The sequence below is a fragment of the Phycodurus eques genome, chromosome 2 (assembly GCF_024500275.1).
Source record: "Phycodurus eques isolate BA_2022a chromosome 2, UOR_Pequ_1.1, whole genome shotgun sequence".
Lineage (NCBI taxonomy): Eukaryota > Metazoa > Chordata > Actinopteri > Syngnathiformes > Syngnathidae > Phycodurus > Phycodurus eques.
In genome coordinates this window covers 36,631,140-36,652,807 of record NC_084526.1, presented here as the reverse complement: position 1 = coordinate 36,652,807, position 21,668 = coordinate 36,631,140, and the positions used below count along the sequence as shown (strand labels likewise).

Below are 21,668 nucleotides of genomic sequence, written 5' to 3'. Positions count from 1 at the left end.
TAAAACTAGATAGCATACAATGAATTTAAATCTGTAGAAAGATTGCGCCGATAAAAAATCAATGGCGGAAGATTTGCACCTTGCCTGCCTTAATACGGTCTTCAATGCTGTAAATATGACGGTCAATGTCAATGTCGAAAGAGTACTACTTACTACAATTGCAGGCCACAAAGAGACAAACAATCAATCATTAACATGCAAATTCACACCGATGGGCAATTTAGAGTCTTCAATTAACCCAGCATGCATGTTTTTGGAATATGGGAAGAAACCGGAGTACCTGGAGAAAACAGAGAAATGAGAATTCACAGTGCACATTTGCAGAACATTTATTCAAGACAAAAGCTGAAGTTATCATACAATTTATCAGTGCCTTAAGTCCTCCTGCTTTAGCTCCTCAAACAATAAGATGCACGAAGAAAAAATTAACGAAGCAATTTGAACAGTAACAATTTAGTGCTGACAAATTATGTTAAAGAACTTTGTACAAATAATAACATTCCTTCCTTGGATGTTGTGTAGCAATGTTGCTACATGTGTCAAACAAGACGTACTGTATTGCATATTGGTGCATTCTCAAGACGTCTTGAAACTAATAACCAATAACAATGTTAGTCCAAGTGGGTTCAAAAGCTTTAAGCCCAATATGTCATAAAAGGACAGCAGGAGTGTTTGGCGTTATGAATTACCTTTTTAGCAATTCAGCCCAACATGTAGTGTAACAGCTCTTGTGATGTACTGTAGATTTAACTGTTATCAGTGCCAGGCAAGTCAGTGAAAAAATTGGTTGTGTTTTATTCTCTCACATGCAATGAACATGGATTTACAATCAGATTATCTTAAGTGCGTTGAACGTTTATTTAAATTCAAATAAAAATAAAGACTAACATGGAAATCGAGACACATAAACTAAAAGATTTTACATCCATTTGGTCACTTGTTTGAAAAGCTGTGACTATGGTTTGGATGGTTTAAGAGTTTCAGATTTCCTTCAGAAATGCTCCTCACAACTCTCTGAGGTTTGTCCTCTTCTGAACCTGATAATGATGCAAAAATAGTATTTCAGAATAACAGGTCACTTTGGCTACACTTTAGTCTCTGACTGTTAACCAAAACAACAAACAAACATTGAATGCAGTGTTTCCCCAGGGTTGAGAATTTACTTGTGGTGTTGGGCAGGATGGTTCAGGGTGACGCCGTGGTGTTTTTTAAGCGCATTCAAAATAATCGAATCAAACAAAGGTTTATGAAATGTGCTGATTTATTTGGTCGCACCATTATTTGAAGAGGTACAGCATGACCATGGCATACCATAATTTCCTATCACGTGAAGTTTGTCTGCAACAAGCAGTGGCTGACAAAACAGGTCAATGATTTAACAAACAAGAACAAAAACAAGTTTAGTTTCATCTTCTTGGGTAGCTGTCAATTTACTTGGGCGACCTGCCCAAGTAAAGCCTATGTCGGGGAAACACTGGAATGAATGTGTGCCTTTCCAAAATGATACTTACCAGAAAATTTAGGTACCCTCATCGGTCTGGTAGGAACACAGAGGGCTTTCTTAACACGCTTCGGTGCAGACATGTTCTCATCTCTTTCCCTGAGAGAACAAAAAGGGAAAAATTGTGGAACAAAAAAACAGCACCTTATCACTAATGGTAATTTCTGAATTTCTCCATAAAAACAAAACGTTTGAACTTTTGGGAGAAATATAAAGCACTAAAAGAATCCTGATTAGGAATTCTGACTAGGATAATCCATAAAGATAGAACTATGATTCTAATAAGACTCAACTGTCTGTGACACTCTGTTGAAAAACTGTCTGCAATGTGATTATTTTAATCATGTTATAGCCTTTATTTTCAGTGATTTAGTGGGAATAGGTGATCTTGTCATGCCCTGACATTGTATATTCAAGTGTTGCCAAACCCTACGTCTCAACAAGAAAATGTGTGTACTGTACATTAAAACTTAGCAGCTTTAAAAACATTGGAATGGGGGTATAAAATGGAATGGTAGTTCAGTGATGCACTAATTAAATCCGTTCATTCAGTTTGTTAGCCTTTGGGTGTTTCCTATTTGGCTGCTTAGGTTCATTTGTCTTGTTAGACAATCCGATATGTAAGCAAACAAACAAAAAGCAATGATTGAAAACCAATTACCGATTGAGTTTACGCTTTCCTTGCGCAGCAGACGTCATGCCCATGTACGTTGGATTGGCTTGTCTCATTTCTTGTAAGGAGAGCTGATGTCTGCACACACAGGTTAAGGTTGCGTTAGGTCTCCAGTGCCGTTCCCATAGAATTCAATACATTCATCAGTCAATCAGGAGTTCACCATAGCCCACTGTTCTATTGGACAACAGAATATCTGATTTTGAACTGTTAATTACTTTGTTCCACCTCCCTGAACACAGTGAGAGGTGTGTCTCATGTTAAAGGAGCAGTCAAGAGACAGTTCCAAGGCAGCTTTTTTGTAGGCCTCTGTAGGAAGTGCCACTCGGGATAAAGCAGTCTATGTATAATCCTGCGGCGCGATGGGTTACTCCTAATCTCTACCAAATTCGGTGTTACAAAACAGACGTTTTTAGGGCCATGTTAAAAATAGATCTGCCCTAAATATGTTTTAACAAGATCACACCAAATCTTGCCCCGCCACCCAAAAACAAATAAATAAATACAATTCTGTTCTAAATGTTACAGATTGGTGAAATGTTATTGAATTATGAAGGTTTGTGTTTCTTTTAAATTTAGGAAATTTCTTTCGGATTAATGATTTATTTAAATTGTATTCCACTTTGGAAATGGGGCTGCATAGCATACACACACACACACACACACACACACACACACACACACACACACACACACAAAGTTCACATATTATTCATTTTATTCTAAACTGGTTGCACACACCCGGACGCCTCCGTGTTGCGATGTTCTGGGCATGTCCACCGGGAGGAGGCCCCGGGACGAGCCAGGACACGTCTATGTCTCTCGACTGGCCTGGGAACCCCTCCGGATCCCCCCCCCCCCGGAAGAGCTAGACGAAGTGGCTGTGGAGAGGGAAGTCCGGGCTTCCTGGCTCAAGCTGCTGCCCACGCAACCCGACCTCGGATAAGCGGAGAAAAATGGATGGATGGATAGTTCCACACAATTGTTTTGGGAGTTAAATTTATCTTTAACCTATTGTTTTTTGTTTAATCAACATAAAATTGTGTGTCGTTTTCATTATTTTGGTGTACAGCGCCGTGGAAAAGTATCGACCCCTTCACAAATTCTTATATTTTTGAAGTTTCCCCCCTTTAAGATCATCAAACAAATGTAAATATCAGACAAATATAACCCAGGTGAATTTAAAATGCTGTTTTTAAATGATTTCATTTATTAAGGAAATAAAAAACTATTCAAAGTTACCTGGCCATGTGTGAAAAAGTAATTACCTCCTCTTAAAATCATAAATTGTGGCTAATCACAATTTTTAGTTAATTTTCACTGATCACACCCAAGCTGATTACCTCCAGACCGGTTCAATCAAGAAATCACTTAAACAGAATCTGTCCCGACAAAATCTAGTCAGACAAAAGATCGAAAAAAAGCAGCAACAAAATAACACAATCCCAAGAAATTCCAGAACAGTCGAGAAATAAAGTAATTGACATCTATCAGTCTGTAAAGGGTTACAAAGCCATTTTCTAAAGCTTTAGGCTTCTAGCGACCCAGAGAGAGAGCCATTATCCTCACATAGAGAAAACATGGAACAGTGGTGAACCTTCCCCAGAGTGGCCGGCCCACAAAGACTGCCATTTTCTAAAGCTTTAGGCTTCTAGCGACCCAGAGAGTGAGCCATTATCCTCATATAGAGAAAACATGGAACAGTGGTGAACCTTCCCAAGAGTGGCCGGCCCACAAAGATTACCCCAAGAGAACAGCAATGACTTATCCAGGAGGCCACAAAGGAACTCAGGACAACTTCTAAAAGAACTGCAGGTCTCCCTTTGCCTAAGGTCAGTTTTCATGAAACAACAATAAGGAAGAGACTGGTCAAAAATGGCATCCAGGGCAGAGTTCCAAGGCGAAAACCACTGCTGACCAAAAAGAACAAAGGTTCGTCTTTTTGGAGAGAGAGAGAGAGAGAGAGAGAGAGAGAGAGAGAGAGAGAAAAAAAGTAAATAATTCCCAAGACTTATGGCAGAGTATTATCAGAATCATCTTTATTTGTCAAGTATGTCCAAAAAACACACAAGGAATTTGTCTCCGGTAATTGGAGCCGCTCTAGTACGACAACAGACAGTCAATTGACAGAGAACACTTTTGAGACATAAAGACATTGAGAAAAACAGTCACTGAGCAATAAAGGGTTGCTAGTTATTTGGTAATGACGAGATGAAAGTTGATCTTTTTGGAAGGTGTGTGTCTCGTTACATCTGGCATAAATGTAGCACAGCAATTCAGAAAAACAACCTCATACCAACAGTCAAACATGTTGGTGGTAAGTGTGATGGTCTTGGGCTGTTTTGCTCCTTCATGACTTAGACAACTTGCTGTGATTTATGGAAAGATTAATTCTGCACAACAGAAAATCCTGAAGGAGAATGTTTAGCCATCAGTTTGTGACCTTAAGCTGAAGTGCATTTGGTTTCTGCAGCAGGATAACGATCCAAAGCACACCAGCACGTCAACTTATGAATTGCTTAAAAAAAAATAAAAAAAAAATCTAAAGTTTTTTAAGTGGATTATTGCTCAATTCAAACAGTTCTGCAAGACTGGGACTAAATATCTCCAAAGAGATGTGAGAGACTCATTGCCAGCTGTAGAAAACGCTTTATTTCAGTTGTTGCTGCTGAGAATGGCCCAACCACTTATTAAGTTTAGGGGGCCATTACTTTTTCCACACAGGGCAAGGTAACTGAAGTTTTTTTTTCCTTAATAAATGCAATCATTTAAAAGCAGCATTTTAAGTTCACTTGGGTTATAGTTGTGATATCTACATTTGCTTGATTATCTTAAAGTGGGGAAATTATGAATTTGAATCTTTTTTACAGCCCTATTTTGTTTCTGTGGTCCATTTTTCATTTGAATGGGGATAAACTGTTCAGAACGGCTTCATTAATATTCAGTCTGTGTACCCTTTACTGAATTTAAAGAACACATTTTGAGGGAAAAAAAACTCTCACCGTTTAGTAGGAATCTGGTTGACTTCATCGGCTTTGAAAGGATTGATTAGGTGTGTTGGAGCTTTCTGAGAGGGGCCGTCATTGTTTGTAATTGCTGCATCTTCTTTATGTTGAATTTCAAAGGTCATGTCGAGATCCATGCCAGTGGAGAAACCAAACTGAACATCTTTTTGAGCAGGTTCTGGTGTGTATTGGAGAGGAAAGGTACCATCCTGAAAGTCTTTGGAGAAAGTCTTTGGGCTTTGTGCTGGCAGCAATACTGAGAGATTTCTTCTTGTGTTTTTTTGGGGAAGTATGTCTTGCTGCAGGTTTGGATGACTTTTGCTGCCTAAAACCCCAAGTAAAGCATAAAAATGAGAAGGAATGACTGAACATTCATTTTTATATTTCATTACAAATATTTGAAAATACAATGTTGCTTGCTTGTTAAAACAAGAATGTCATTACTAGTACAATTTGGAATTCAACCTTAATTTAATGAAGAAAAAATAAAAAAATAAAAATGTATTTCAGATATACTGCCACACTACAGGTGACCAGTAAAGGCACAGAGAAAATGTGCATCATTTTGTGCTGTAGCGATAGCATTGCTATGAAAGAAATACATTTAAATTGTCTCTGGTCAGGATACAGTAACATGGGAATATTATACTTATGGTAACAAATGTGGCAACCCAAAAATTTAAATCAATAATAAAAGAACAAAAATAGAATGTGCAGCAAAACGTCAGCAGTGTATAGTGTGACTCATTTCCCAGCCACACAGTCTTAAGTAACTCCCAGTTTCTACTTTTGTGTATGCCATGCATTCATTATGCATCAAAGGGGGGGGGGGATGTTTGAATTTACTTTTATTATAGAGTGGCAAACATTTAAAAATATATATACATATTTGTATGACAGTTAATGTTAAAAAACACAATACACAAAGTCAATAACTCTCCACTACCATGTACACTATGCATCCATAAGTCAAAGGGTGAGTAGTTTGATTTGGGAGGCAATTGTAGCACCTTGAGATGTACATAAAAGTCAGCAGAACCCATAGCCCAGGGATGTCCAACTCATTTTTGTCGTGAGCCACATTGTGGTTATAGTTTCCCTCAGAGGGCCGTTATGACTGTGAAACCATATAAATGTTTTGTCGCGGACCAATGAGGGATGTTGAGATGAAAACATTAGCAGAACACCAAAGAGACAGTGAAAGTGCAAAATGCATGACTGAAACGTGACTTTCTATATTTTAATGTAATTTTTAGAATATATGAGCATCAGAAAGTTTTCTGAGTGAGGTGATTACATAAGCAATAAAAAGCCCATTTCTGTGGCAGTGGAGTTATTCCTTGAAATAAAGGGCAGTAGAGTTCCTTCACTCGCATATTTTTGGCTTGTAGGGGATTAATACATGCATGAGTTGCTATTTCTGGTGGAGGCAGCACTGAATTAGGGTCGCCTGGTTGCTGCTGCCTGTTTTTTATAGTCCACCTTTTCTGGTTGGTGGAGCTGGGGAATTTACGTCTGCTGACGTTTTTTCCTGCCCTGCTGTGGATCTGCATTTTCATGAATGAAGCTCAAGAGGGATTGGGAGTGTTCAATGTGAGACACTGAGAAAAAACATTTGTGGGTACAAGGGAAAGGCAGAACAGAGGGCAGAATCAGACTGGGACTTGACGTAACATTGAAAAGTAAACATTTAGGGAGGGGGAAAAAATAAAAGGAAAAGAAAGGAATTGAGAGCTTCCAGATACAAATAATAAAAAAACAAAGACAACGAATAAAGACTGCAGAGGATCTGTATGCTAAAAAGGACAAGTGTAGACATGCTTCAATCCTCTCTGAACCACCTTCTGCATGTTTCTATTAATAACCAGTCAGTCAAAGCATCAATTCCCCCTTCAAAACCCATCCCTCTCTAAATCTGACCACATTTGATTGGCTTTGCAAATTGCAGGGAGGAGCTATTGCTCATATTATGCTGCAGAGTCTATAATAAGGGCTGAAGGAGTAGGGGACTGTCAAAACAGCATCAGGGTGAGATCAGAGCAGTTTGTCAAACGCTGAATCGTCTTCCGCAGACCGAAGCCACCAGTTAAGAAGGGATGTTTAGTGTACCTGATGACACCGTAAATAATTTGCTTTGTTATACCCATAATGTGAATATCATAAGCATGTGACAGTGGAATTAGGATATGTAGGATGGGTATGAGAGATTAAAGTATGAGTCAGTGAATGAATAATTGAGAGGGATGCAAAGAGTTATGATTTCATTAGAGAGATGAAACTGGCTGCATGTTCTCAATATTGGAAACAGGAGTGATTAACAGTTAAATAAAGGCTGTATATATTACACTCATTATATTACATGGAAATTCACTGGTATCCTCTTTTGAAGTCTGAATGGCTTGCATGCATGATAGCAAAATTAATGCCGCTTTGACCACACACGGAAATGAAAACAGAGCAGAATTATATTACATATAATATCATTCAAGACTTAAATGAGTGTGTGTTTTGAAATACCTAATGTATAAAAATGAGATTGCCTGCAAACAACAAATGAAGAGTAAAAAAGCTAAAATGAAGAAGTGGAAGGCTGACGAACCACACTGGAACAGGCTGTCCAGGATTCAACAGTAAACTTTCAAAACAGATAGTGTATCAGGTTAAAGTCATTTATAATTTGATGGGAAACACAATAGCCAGTTAAAAACCCCGCATGGCTTTCATAATTGTTTACATTCAAGGAATCCCATCATCTTGCAGAATGTTCTGAAACAGTTAGTTTTAGCCAAAATGTGTTGAAATGTAGATTACATAGATAGATTATATCGTTTGAGTTGCATTTCTCCAAAGGCTTTTCAAAAACAATGTAGGACCAAAAGGGCCAGAATTATCTAAATGAATACAAATAAATTAGATGTGTCATGAATTATTTAAATATTCAAATATTAATTTAATTATTTCAATATATTTAAATAGTTAAATATTTATGTATTTTAATGTTATGTTTTGGTATTTCAACATTTATTGAATTCTGTCTGTTATTTCACTATTTATTTATTTAAATTTAATGCTCCTGTCGCCTGTGCAGCTAACAAATATAAATAAAAAATTAAAAAGAAAGAAAACTTACCTTTTGGAGATGGGGCATTTTTGATCGATACGCTCTTTGTCCGCCTCTCTGCACCTGTGTTTAAAAAAAAAAAAAAAAAAAAAACATTCTTGTCAATACTTTTACACCACATCATTAAACTGTGCGCTAAGGTTTTTTTTGTTCAGTTAAAGACTGAAAGATTGATGCTTTTGGTTTCTTTGGATAATTGCCAAATACACATGGTTGCACCAAGACCGCCTAGCCCAATCGCTCTCTCTCTCTCTTTTTTAAAAAAAATAAAATACAGTAGTGGAGTAGATCTAATCGTTCATCAAAAACTAGTCCCCCATCCCAAAAGATTACATTTAATATTTTAATAATAAGCTACTGTATTATATGTGTTTAAATGTGTTTGTATTGTTTTAAAAGTGTGTTTAAAGACCTTTTAACAGGGTTCCTACACATTTTAGATGTCAAAATTCCATACTCCACCCCCACGACTCTAATTTTGATGTATCAAATAAATTTGTGGCATTAATCCTTAATAATTGTACACTTCCAAGGGTATCAACCTGCTTATACAGGGCTTTACACTAACGTTTGTATTAGTAGCACTGGTGCAACCAATTGAAAAAGTTGGTCGCACCCTTTTTTGAGTAGGTACAGCATGACCATGGCCATGAATTAAAGATTGACAGTGACTCGAGATATGATTTACTGTGAACAAGTTTGTCCAAAACAAGCAGTGGCAGACAACACAGGTCAATTAAATTTAAAAAAGAACAAAAAAGGCGTTACTTTTATTCGCTTATTTGTTGGACAGAGTGGCCAGTTCTTATAGTGAGGGCTGCTCCTGACCCTCTCCCTTCCCCTGGGAAAACCACAACCATATGATCGACATAAATTTAAAAACAATTGCAATAATGGACCACCACCAAAACGATAGACATATTAAACAATCTTTGCAGTTGATGGCCCTACAGGGTCAAATGCAATTCATGTCTGATTGTCTAATTATTATCTATAGTTGTGCTAAAGAATATTGGCACCCCAAGGGAGAAAATAGGACGGAGCCCCTAAAGCAGGTGTGTCCAAACTTTTTGCAAAGAGGGCCAGATTTCGTCAGATGAAAATGTATGGGGGCCGACCATTCGGTCTGACATTCCTCGAACCATTACCATTGTAAATTAACATGTAAATATGTAACTATATCACTTTGCTGTCTGCAACTGGGTCGATATTGCAAATGAGAATCTGTTTTCAATTGCATTATCAGGATAGTTAAAGGTTATAATAATAATAAATTAAATACAAATGAACTATTTTATGAAAGTTGACTGAAATTTTTTAGAAACATGTATTTATTGATCAAATCACATCCCAGTGCATTTTGACAAAGAATAGTATAGTGACTATTTGAAAAAAACTGTGGTTTGATCATCACAAAAAAATAAATTCATTGAGACTTGTAGCTCGCCTTTGTAGAATTTTCATTTGAGTCACAGGCTATTGTGAAACGCTGCTGTGCTATCAAAACAGCTTCCAGTGGCTTCAGTTTTTCGGCACGTTTGTTCGCCGTTAGCTTGTCGTAGTTAGCATGTTTCGTCTGGTAGTGCCTCTTAATATTAAATTCTTTGAAAACAGCCACAGTCTCTTGGCAAATTAGGCAGACAGTTGTTTCGTATGCCAGTGAAAAAATCCACTTGTCCTGGACACGGCGGCCTGCGTTGTCAACTTTCCTCTTTTTAGTTTCAGTTGCCATTTTAGAAATGGGCTAAAAACATGCCACAGGTCACGCGACGAGAGTGCGGCCACAGGTCTACTGCCACCCTCTGTTGAAATATAAAATGGCTTTTTTTTTTGGTGTGTGTGTGTGTGTATTGTTTACTGTGGTAAATTGTGCTGGCGGGCCACATTGATTTTATGACATGATGCTTCGGGCCGGAGGAAATTTCGACTCGGGCCGGACTTGGCCCGCGGGCCGGACTTTGGGCATGCCTGCCCTAAAGGGACATGGAAAACCAAAAAAAACCAAAAAAAAACTTGTTTCTCATTGTAACGAAAAACTTTCTCATTCAAATGAGAAAAACTCTCTCATTGTAACGAGAATGTTTCTCATTTGAAGGAGAAACGTCTACCTGTCTGTCTCCCTGTGAGTGTTATCTTATTTACAGACACACACACACACACACACACACACACACACACGCAAATATGGCTCAGCTATTCTCTAGCCTCTACTGCTATATTTGTGTAATGAAAGTTTACATTTATAGTCATGTTATCTTCTTTGAGTTGGTCGATGACACTATCGGGCATATTCCTGGAAAGAGAGCAAGTCGTCTTCTGTTGCCATTTTCTCAGATGACATGCGCTGGAACCAAATTGTAAATAAGATACTGTATGGCTACCCGAACGCAGGAAGCTACCGCTAGCAGGTAAATAAGCTACCACTCACAGGTAGACGTCTCTCGTAACGAGAAAAAAGTTTTTCTTTTTTTCCCCTCCCATGTCCCTTTAGGGGCTCCGTAAAATAGAAAACAACTAGTAATAATTTTGGTAATCCTAACTGACCTAAAATAGGAAAAGTTTAGTCTGAAATCATGTCAGTCAGTCAAATATAAAAAAAAAAAAAAAAAAAAAAAAAAAAGTATGTCTCTTTATACAGTCATGGCTAAAAATATGACCCCCCACCGACGGCAAGATTTTTTAGCATGACTGTATGGCTTAGCATGAGTCCAGCAATGCAGATTCTCAATTTTTGTCTCCTCTCAATCAGACATACTTGTAACCTGGCACATTTAAACACACACTTTTAATATTTAAAAGAACAACCCAAAAATAAATAAGTAACAAGTAAAATAATAATAATAAATATAAATAAAAAAACATGTATTTTGCAAATAGAAATAATTTTGGTAATCCTATTGACCTAAAACTGAAAAAAAAAAAAAAAAAAAAAAGTCAGGGGGGAAAATGACTACGTGCTGTTCCTGCTGTGCGCGCCTTGGCCTCTTAGGGACAGTGTGTTATGATCCATGCATGGAGCTACACGTCTGTAGTTTAAAAAAGTATAGAAGAAGAACATCACGATAAAACAACATTTTTCAGACCAGGAAGAATATATCCTTGTGAGTATTGTTATATTACCTATCCGTATGTGTTACCACGGAGTTTGTGTACAAATATTCATTATTCGAAAGTAAATCCCACCCATGACCTAATGCTAACTCTAGCTAGCCTGTCAATGGGGTTTTCAACAGACTGTGAGCATTATGGTGGCCATTTCTAAAAAGATCATGTGTGTCTTGTATTTAGATATACAATCTTTTTGGTGCGTGTTTAACAGTAAACTACACTAGGGGTGTCAAACAGTTTAAAATCACACTTAGGGAGGGCAGAGACCGTTTGTGTGTGTGTGTGTCACCCATGCAGACTGCGTGTCACTTTCAGTCACGTATGTATATTATACAGAGACTAAAAATACTCCAAAAAGTTACATATATGTCATATCAAACAAAGTTATTACTGTTCCATTTGGCAAGATCTTTGTACTTCTATTATTTTGTCCCTTTGTGACATTTAAAATGTCAACAAATTGATAAAACCAATCTCGATCATTTGAAAATCTCGTGGTCAACCCCGATTTTTGATCACGTGATTGGATCGGTAACCAAAATAAACAGCATGGAAACTTACTACAAGGGCTACTCTGGTGGTAAAGCAGTTGTGAGAAAGACAGGACAGGTGCCAATTCACCACAGAACTTGAAGTTCCCCGACTCCTTGGTCTCTTGTGTCATTTGCCTAGTAGATGAACCTTGTACGTCTGGGTCCACTTCTGCCTGGTCTGCCCAGGCCACACACCTCTCTCTCAGCACAATTTGCTCAAGCTCATGGTTTTGCAACTCATCTTGGGCTGTAACCAGCCCAGCGTCATGCATCGCAGTGTAGCATCGACCATAAGCTGGCAACAACACATTCACCATTCTAGAATTCAATACAGATTGTTGCAATTAGATGTGTGTTAGTGAGCAAATACACAGCAATGTGCAAATGTACAAATACTACCGACATACTTTTGCATGCGTTTGTTCTCTTGATCCTGAAGTGCAGTGATTTTGACCATCTGCTTGATGTGTTGTTTAAGATCATTCACCTGAAGCTCCAGTCTGTGACAATGCAAGTCCTTTTCTAATACCTTAAGGAGAGAGTAAAACTAGGTTCATATAAATTAATGTACAGAAAATAAAAAAATTCAGACATGCCAAACTGTCCAAAGCTTGTTTGAAATGTTATTTTGGAGAAAACTTTACGTTATGCGTTTGTCTGTTGTACTTCAAAGACTATGCTGTGGGTAGGAGGTGGTAGGGGGTTTGAGGACTCTGACGCAAGAAAACTACGAAACAACAGCAGCGAGAACATTTGATTGGTGAGTGCGTCATAGTTCTGGGTCAGTTCTGGGAAGAAAAGATAATGAAGAAAAAAAAACATGGACATGGTTTTAGGTAACTGGCTGCTGTGTGAGGGACGAGTAAAGTGTATTGATTTATTCTCTTCGGTGATCCACGAGTGAGCTGAAGAAATAAAATGAGCACGGTTCTAATTACTGGGAGAACAGATGGGAAGAAAACAAAGACAGTCACGACACCACTAGACACGGCCTACCTTTTAAAATAAACAAACAAAAAACACCAAGCAATGAGTTTTCAAGAATTCATCTGATATTGATGAGTTCTCTTTATCATACCCATTTTAGATTTAGAAATCTATTGCACCTTAAGTTACAGAATTAGTGAAGTATTATTAGTGCATCATTGTTCTCAGACCAGCAAAGTTGGTCACTTACGTTAAGAGCAAAATTACATGACAAATTATGAGTTGTTCTCTTTCAGAGAACCAGCGTTATCCTGATAACTGATTCGGATTGAATACATTAGGCTGTACTAACCTCAGATGCAAGATCATTTGACTTCAATAATCTCATTTCGTTCTCGATACGGTGGAGCCAGCCATCATTGTTTTGAAAGCACATTTCTGCTTCTTTCAGACGTTTATGGATATGCTGCTGCTTAGTGCGTAGCATTGCAATCTTCCGCTCATGTTTACAAGTAGCCTATTGGAAAAGGACATTGGGAGTTACATGAATGAGAACAACAAACGATCATAACCCCTTGCTTTCATCCATCCACTGTTTGTTTGACATATCAGCGTATTGTGTGTGTGAGACAAGGATTGATTGTAATGGTATAAGATTGTAACAACGTCTGCAATGTCACAGCCTTTCTTAAGAGAGGAGAAGAGGAAATTCAGAATTTCTTCCCCCCCCCCAGATTTGCAGAATTAGCTTGATTCTACACTACAATATGTAGAGGGTGAGACTAAGATGTGGAGGATTCAGTTCAAGCAACTTTACACCACAAGCACGGCTCATTCCTGTTGTGGTGTAAATTACAGGCTGAGAGTTCTGTCGAGAACAGCAAAGTAAAATGATGATTCAGCAGCTCTTTTCCTGCAGGGATGATGGAATCTGGAAAGCAAAGTAAGCGTCCGCTACCTTGTCAGTCTTTTCTTTGGCAGAGATATATTGGACCTGCAGGTTGTCCTCCTCACTGTAGCGCTGGCGCAGCTCATTCTCCTTCAGTTGTCTCTCCAGATCCAGCTGTTCGCTTCTGATTTGGGCACGCATGGAGAAGACTTGCTGCAGAAATTCTGACACCCTAAAGAGAGACAAAAGAGACAGACTTTAAACAAATTTTACTTGCAAAAAGAATAAGGTTCAAACATTGAAAGATTATATTTAAACTCTGAACAGAAAGGAAAGCTTGTATTATATATATATTATAATATTTTTTTGCATGACTTTATTGTCTATTAAATATATTTGTCAAACATAAAACCTCGCACTATTCTGGCATTTAGCAAATAGAAATAATTTTGGTAATACTAACTGACTTAAAACAGGAAGATTTTAGTCTGATTTCATATCAAAGTCAAGAAAAAAAAGCACGTGTCTTTTTATACAGTCATGTCTAAAAATATTGTCAGCCCACAGATGCCAATATTTTTTAGCACGACTGTACATTGGCATGAGATAATCATCTATATTCTTATTAAATTACGGTATAACAACCAATTTAATTTACCCAAAACAGGGGGAGAGAGACATACAACCCCAATTCCAGTGAAGTTGGGACGTTATGTTAAAGATAAATAAAAGCAGAATACAATGATTTGCCAATCATGTTCAACCTATATTTAATTGAATACACTACAAAGAAAATATATTTAATGTTCAAACTGATAGACTTTATTGTTTTTAGAAAATAATCATTAACTTATAATTTTATAGCTGCAACACGTTCCAAAAAAGCTGGGACAGGTGGCAAAAAAAGACTGCGAAAGTTGAGGAATGCTCATCAAACACCTGTTTGGAACATCCCACAGGTGAACAGGCTAATTGGGAATAGGTGGGTGCCATGATTTGGTATAAAAGGATCTTCCCTGAATTGCTCAGTCATTCACAAGCAAAGATGGGGCGAGGTTCACCTCTTTGTGAACAAGTGAGTGAGAAAATAGTTGAAGGACAATGTTCCTTAACGTACAATTGCAAGGAATTTGGGGATTTCATCATCTACGGTCCATAATATCATCAAAAGGTTCAGAGAATCTGGAGAAATCACTGCATGTAAACGGCAAGGCCGCAAACCAACATTGAATGCCAGTTACCTTCGATCCCTCAGGCGGCACTGCATCAAAAACCGACATCAATGTGTAAAGGATATCACCAGATGGGCTAAGGAACACTTCAGAAAATCAATGTCATTAAATACAGTTAGGCGCTACATCCGTAAGTGCAACTTGAAACTCTACTACGCAAAGCAAAAGCCATTTATCAACAACACCCAGAAATGCCGCCGGCTTCTCTGGGCTCGAGCTCATCTAAGATGGACTGATACAAAGTGGAAAAGTGTTCTGTGGTCCGACGATTCCACATTTCAAATTGTTTTTGGAAATTGTGGATGTCGTGTCCTCCGGGCCAAAGAGGAAAAAAACATCTGGACTGTTATGGACGCAAAGTTCAAAAGCCAGCATCTGTGATGGTATCTGTGTTAGTGCCAATAGCATGGGTAACTTACACATCTGTGAAGGCACCATTAATGCTGAAAGGTACATACAGGTTTTGGAGAAACATGCTGCCATCCAAGCAACGTCTTTTTCATGGACGCCCCTGCTTATTTCACCAAGACAATGCCAAACCACATTCTGCACATGTTACAACAGCATGGCTTCGTAGTAAAAGAGTGCGGGTACTAAAGTGGCCTGCCTGCAGTCCAGACCTGTCACCCATTGAAAATGTGTGGCGCATTATGAAGCGTAAAATACGACGGAGACCCCGGACTGTTGAACAGCTGAAGAATTCCACCTACAAAGCGTCAAGAATTAGTGTCCTCAGTTCCCAAAAGTTTATTGAATGTTGTTAAAAGAAAACATGATGTACAGTGGTATTGTTGCGTTCCATTTGAATTCGGAAGTCGGAATTTCCAAGTTCCAAATGGAACGCCCTCTGAAGTCTGATTTCTCACCCAGAAAGTCGGAGACACAGTGGTAAACATGACCCTATCCCAGCTTTTTCTGAACGTTTTTGCAGCCATAAAATTCTACGTTAATGATTATTTGCTAAAAACAATCAAGTTTATCAGCTTGAACATTAAATATCTTGTCTTTGTAGTGTATTCAATTAATCATAGGTCGAACATGATTTGCAAATCATTGTATTCTGTTTTAATTTGTTTAACACAACGTCCCAACTTCATTGGAATTAGGGTTGTACGTTAGTAAATAAAACTGGAGAGGTGTTGCTGAAATATGACTGCACTCTGTAATGAAACTCTACTGACGTAGGAAACGTCATGGCCTTGCTAGACTGCTGAATTTTTAATAGTGTGAGAACCGTGCATGCTCTATTCAGAGCATCTCACTCTGCGAGTTGTGAATTCTGATGCCAGTAAATGAAATGTGTGGGAGTGAGATTCATTCAGCTTTTCTGTATCCTCCGCCCCCAGCCTGATAGATGCCACTGTAGGCCTTAAGGATAACTAGAGATATTTAAATATAGTAGAAGACCGTCTGATTGATGAAACACATACAGTAGACGCAAAAGAAACACTCCACTGGCCGCACACTGTAAAAAATTAGGTGTTGGCTCAAAGTAAAAAAATAAAACAAAGGAAAGATGTAACTATTTCCAAGGATATTTCATCCATCCATTTTCTACCGCTTATCCGGGTCGGGTCGCGGGGGCAGGAGCTTTAGCAGGGACGCCCAGACTTCCCTCTCCCCAGCCACTTCATCCAGCTCTTCCGGAGGGATCCCGAGGCGTTCCCAGGCCAGCCGAAGGACGTAGTCTCTCCAGCGTGTCCTGGGTCGTCCCCGGGGTCTCCTCCCGGTGGGATGTGCCCGGAACACCTCACCAGGGAGGCGTCCGGGAGGCATCCGAATCAGATGCCCCAGCCACCTCATCTGGCTCCTCTCAATGCGGAGGAGCAGCGGCTCTACTCTGAGATCCTCCCGGATGACCGAGCTTCTCACCCTATCTCTAAGGGAGAGCCCGGACACCCTGCGGAGGAAACTCATTTCGGCCGCTTGTATCCGGGATCTCGTTCTTTCGGTCACGACCCACAGCTCATGACCATAGGTGAGGGTAGGAACGAAGATCGACCAGTAAATTGAGAGCTTCGCCTTTCGGCTTAGCTCCTTCTTTACCACAACGGACCGATACAAAGTCCGCATCACTGCAGACGCTGCACCGATCCGTCTGTCGATCTCCCGTTCCATTCTTCCCTCACTCGTGAACAAGACCCCAAGATACTTGAACTCCTCCACTTGGGGCAGGATCTTATCCCCGACCTGGAGAGGGCATGCCACCCTTTTCCGACTGAAGACCATGGTCTCAGATTTGGAGGTGCTGATTCTCATCCCAGCCGCTTCACACTCGGCTCCGAACTGCTCCAGTGAGAGTTGGAGCTCACGGTTTGATGAAGCCAACAGAACCACATCATCAGCAAAAAGCAGAGATGCAATACTGAGGCCACCAAACCGGACGCCCTCTACGCCTTGGCTGCGCCTAGAAATTCTGTCCATAAAAGTTATGAACAGAATCGGCGACAAAGGGCAGCCTTGGCGGAGTCCAACCCTCACCGGGAACGAGTCCGACTTACTGCCGGATATGCGGACCAAACTCTGACTCCGGTCGTACAAGGACCGAACAGCCCGTATCAGGGGGTTCGGTACCCCATACTCCTGAAGCACCCTCCACAGGACTCCCCGAGGGACACGGTCGAACGCCTTTTCCAAGTCCACAAAACACATGTAGATTGGTTGGGCGAACACCCATGCACCCTCGAGGACCCTGCCGAAGGTGTAGAGCTGGTCCACTGTTCCACGGCCAGGACGAAAACCACACTGCTCCTCCTGAATCTGAGATTCGACTTCCCGACGGACCCTCCTCTCCAGCACCCCTGAATAGACCTTACCAGGGAGGCTGAGCAGTGTGATCCCCCTGTAGTTGGAACACACCCTCCGGTCCCCCTTCTTAAAAAGGGGGACCACCACCCCAGTCTGCCAATCCAGAGGCACTGTCCCCGATGTCCACATGATGTTACGGAGGCGTGTCAACCAGGATAGCCCCACAACATCAAGAGCCTTTAGGAACTCCGGGCGAATCTCATCCACCCCCGGGGCCCTTCCACCGAGGAGCTTTTTAACTGCCTCGGTGACCTCAAACCCAGAGATAGGAGAGCCCGCCTCAAAGAACCCACACTCTGCTTCCTCATGGGAAGGCGTGTCGGTGGAATTGAGGAGGTCTTCGAAGTATTCTCCCCACCGACTCACAACGTCCCGAGTCGAGGTCAGCAGCGCCCCATCCCCACTATACACAGTGTTGGTGGTGCACTGCTTTCCTCTCCTGAGACGTCGGATGGTGGACCAGAATTTCCTCGAAGCCGTCCGGAAGTCTTTCTCCATGGCCTCACCGAACTCATCCCATACCCGAGTTTTTGCTTCAGCGACCACCAGAGCTGCATTCCGCTTGGCCAGCCGTTACCCATCAGCTGCCTCAGGAGTCCCACAGGCCAAAAAGGCCCAATAGGACTCCTTCAGCTTGACGGCATCCCTCATCGTTGGTGTCCACCAACGGGTTCGGGGATTGCCGCCACGACAGGCACCGACCACCTTACGGCCACAGCTCCAGTCGGCCGCCTCAGCAATGGAGGCGTGGAACACGGTCCACTCGGACTCAATGTCCCCAGCCTCCCCCGGATCATGAGCAAAGTACTGTCGGAGGTGGGAGTTGAAACTCCTTCTGACAGGGGATTCTGCCAGACGTTCCCAGCAGACCCTCACAATACGTTTGGGCCTGCCAAGTCGGACCGGCATCTTCCCCCACCATCGGAGCCAACTCACCACCATGTGGTGATCAGTTGACAGCTCCGCCCCTCTCTTCACCCGAGTGTCCAAGACATGTGGCCGCAAGTCCGATGACACGACCACAAAGTCGATCATCGAACTGCGACCTAGGGTGTCCTGGTGCCAAGTGCACGTGTGGACACCCTTATGCTTGAACATGGTGTTCGTTATGGACAATCCATGACGAGCACAGAAGTCCAATAACAGAACACCGCTCGGGTTCTGATCGGGGGGGCCGTTCCTCCCAATCACGCCCTTCCAGGTCTCACTGTCATTGCCCACGTGAGCATTGAAGTCCCCCAACAGAACAATGGAATCCCCAGCGGGAGCGCTCTCCAGCACCCCCTCCAAGGACTCCAAAAAGGGTGGGTACTCTGAACTGCTGTTTGGTGCATAGGCACAAACAACAGTCAGGACCCGTCCCCCCACCCGAAGGCGGAGGGAGGCTACCCTCTCGTCCACCGGGGTGAACCCTAACGTACAGGCGCCGAGCCGGGGGGCAATAAGTATACCCACACCTGCTCGGCGCCTCTCACCGTGGGCAACTCCAGAGTGTAAGAGAGTCCAACCCCTCTCGAGAGGACTGGTACCAGAGCCCAAGCTGTGTGTGGAGGCGAGTCCGACTATATCTAGTCGGAACTTCTCGACCTCACACACCAGCTCGGGCTCCTTCCCTGCCAGAGAGGTGACATTCCACGTCCCTAGAGCAGCTTCTGTAGCCGCGGATCGGATCGCCAAGGTCCCCGCCTTCGGCCACCGCCCAGCTCACACTGCACCCGACCCCTATGGCCCCTCCCACAGGTGGTGAGCCCATGGGAAGGGGGACCCACGTTACCCTTTCGGGCTGTGCCCGGCCGGGCCCCATGGGTGCAGGCCCGGCCACCAGGTGCTCGCTTTCGAGCCCCACCACCAGGCCTGGCTCCAGTGGGGGGCCCCGGTGACCCGCGTCCGGGCAAGGGAAAACGAAGTCCATTATTTGTCGTCATCATTAGGGGATATTTCATCGGTATTTCAATTAAGCTAGCGTTGAGTACATGCCACAAGACTTATATAGCTAATAGAGATAAAGTGACAAATATCTGATGTCTTCAAAAAATAAAATATCTTTTTTGTCCATCCATCCATCCATTTTCTGTACCGCTTTATCCTCACAATATGCTCAATAGCGTGCTGGAGCCTATCCCAGCTATCTTCGGGTGAGAAGCGGGGTACACCCTGAACTGGTCGCCAGCCAATCGCCGGGCACATATAAAAGAACAACCATTCGCACACACATTCATACCTAAGGGCAATTTAGAGTCTTCAATCAACCTACCATGCATGTTTTTGGGATGTGGGAGGAAACCGGAGTGCCCGGAGAGAACCCACACAGGCACGGGGAGAACATGCAAACTCCACACAGGCGGGATTTGAACCCCAGTCCTCAGAACTGTGAGGCAGATGTGCCTCAGAGGTCCCTTATGACAGTGAAACCATACCTCATCATATTCTTAGATATACACAACAAATTGAGGGATAACTCGTTTTTAAATCAGAAGACAAGGACAATAGTTTGTTCAAGTTACTGTAAAAAGGGGCTTAGTAACAGAAAAATGCAATATCCCAACATTATTATTTATTACATATGACAATTTGGAATTAGGTACAGATTTAAGCAAGAATCATGGAAGTTGACGCACATAATTTGCTTTCGCGGGCCACATAAAATGATGTGGCGGGCCGCATCTGGCCCCCGGGCCTTGAGTTTGACACATATATGCTCACCAATCGTCCACCGTGCCGCCATATCTTTGTCGTCTGTGTTTTAATTTGAGCAAAAATGTAAAGTTTTACAGTATGACGAGTGAGACTCATGATGCGGTAATGGTGTGTCCGATTTCCACCGAGAGTCGGAATTGATAAAGCTTGCGACACGTGAGGCCAGAGTTGTGGCCTCTCCCAGTGCTTCTCAGTCTTACAAATAAGGACGTTCTGATACAACGTTTTCACTTCTGATCCAATACAGATATTCCAGCCTTGTGTTTTGGCCGATAGCAATAATCATACATATTTTACTTATTTTGTCATATGGAATGTTAGAAAAGGTATGATCAAGTGATATTACTCAAACAAAGAACAATAATCAGCAACAGTAGATATGAGAAAATTTATTATTAACCAATGGGTAACAAAGTTACTTTAAAAATAAGGTTATTACAATTGAATAAAAAATGAAAATATACAACAAAATCCTGAAAAATAACTAATAAAACCAATAACAAAAAATATATTTAAATTGAAATATAACCACTGCTTAATGTAAACCTAAGCATATTGCACATTTGAGTAGATTAAATAAAATAAAAAATTGGAAAACCATGAAAAATAACCAATAAATAATATATACAAATAAAAAAAAAAAAAAAAAAAGTTTTGTATATATATAATATATACAAAACTTTTAAACTGCAAAATTAAGTTCGATTTATTTATTTTTTTACTGTCAGTGGTGGGAAGAGGATTTGCAGAGGAAGAGTTGCGCAGGTTATCGGTCCATTCCACAAATACAATGGAAACGAGATTTCTTTCACTCGATAAATTTTCATTGCTGTGGTAATACCGGCGTGCCGCTCACGACGCAGCGTGCCGCTGGCTCACGTTCGCTAGCCCATTAGCTAACTAGCTAGTATGCTAAGGAGCTGTCAAAAAGTATTGATCCCCTTCTCAAATTCTTATATTTTTGCATAGTTTCCCCACTTTAATGTTTAAGATCAAACAAATATAACCCAAGTGAACTTAACATGCTGTTTTTAAATGATTTCATTTATTAAGGAAAAAAAAATATATTCTAGGTTACCTGGCCCCATGTGAAAAAGTAATGGCCCCCTAAACCTAATAACTGGTCAGGGCATCGTCAGCAGCAGCAACTGAAATCAAGCGTTTTCTATAACTG

At 41.1% G+C, this 21,668-nt stretch overlaps 1 protein-coding gene across 4 annotated transcripts in view; it reads right to left on the bottom strand.

Moving 5' to 3' along the window:
* Positions 1-771: 771 nt before the first annotated feature.
* Positions 772-21,668, bottom strand: part of kif18a (kinesin family member 18A) — a 55,500-nt gene continuing 34,603 nt past the window's right edge. For 3 of the 4 annotated variants that reach the window (XM_061703126.1, XM_061703115.1, XM_061703144.1), the window contains 9 exons: positions 13,827-13,989; positions 13,221-13,385; positions 12,349-12,470; positions 11,970-12,259; positions 8,310-8,363; positions 5,177-5,504; positions 2,163-2,252; positions 1,512-1,600; positions 772-1,037 (listed from right to left, as the gene is read on the bottom strand). In XM_061703126.1, the coding sequence (XP_061559110.1) occupies positions 934-1,037; positions 1,512-1,600; positions 2,163-2,252; positions 5,177-5,504; positions 8,310-8,363; positions 11,970-12,259; positions 12,349-12,470; positions 13,221-13,385; positions 13,827-13,989 (1,405 nt within the window). In that variant the 3' untranslated portion in view covers positions 772-933. The remainder of the gene's footprint in view (positions 1,038-1,511; positions 1,601-2,162; positions 2,253-5,176; positions 5,505-8,309; positions 8,364-11,969; positions 12,260-12,348; positions 12,471-13,220; positions 13,386-13,826; positions 13,990-21,668) is intronic. The other variant, XM_061703136.1, reaches the window with a different exon arrangement.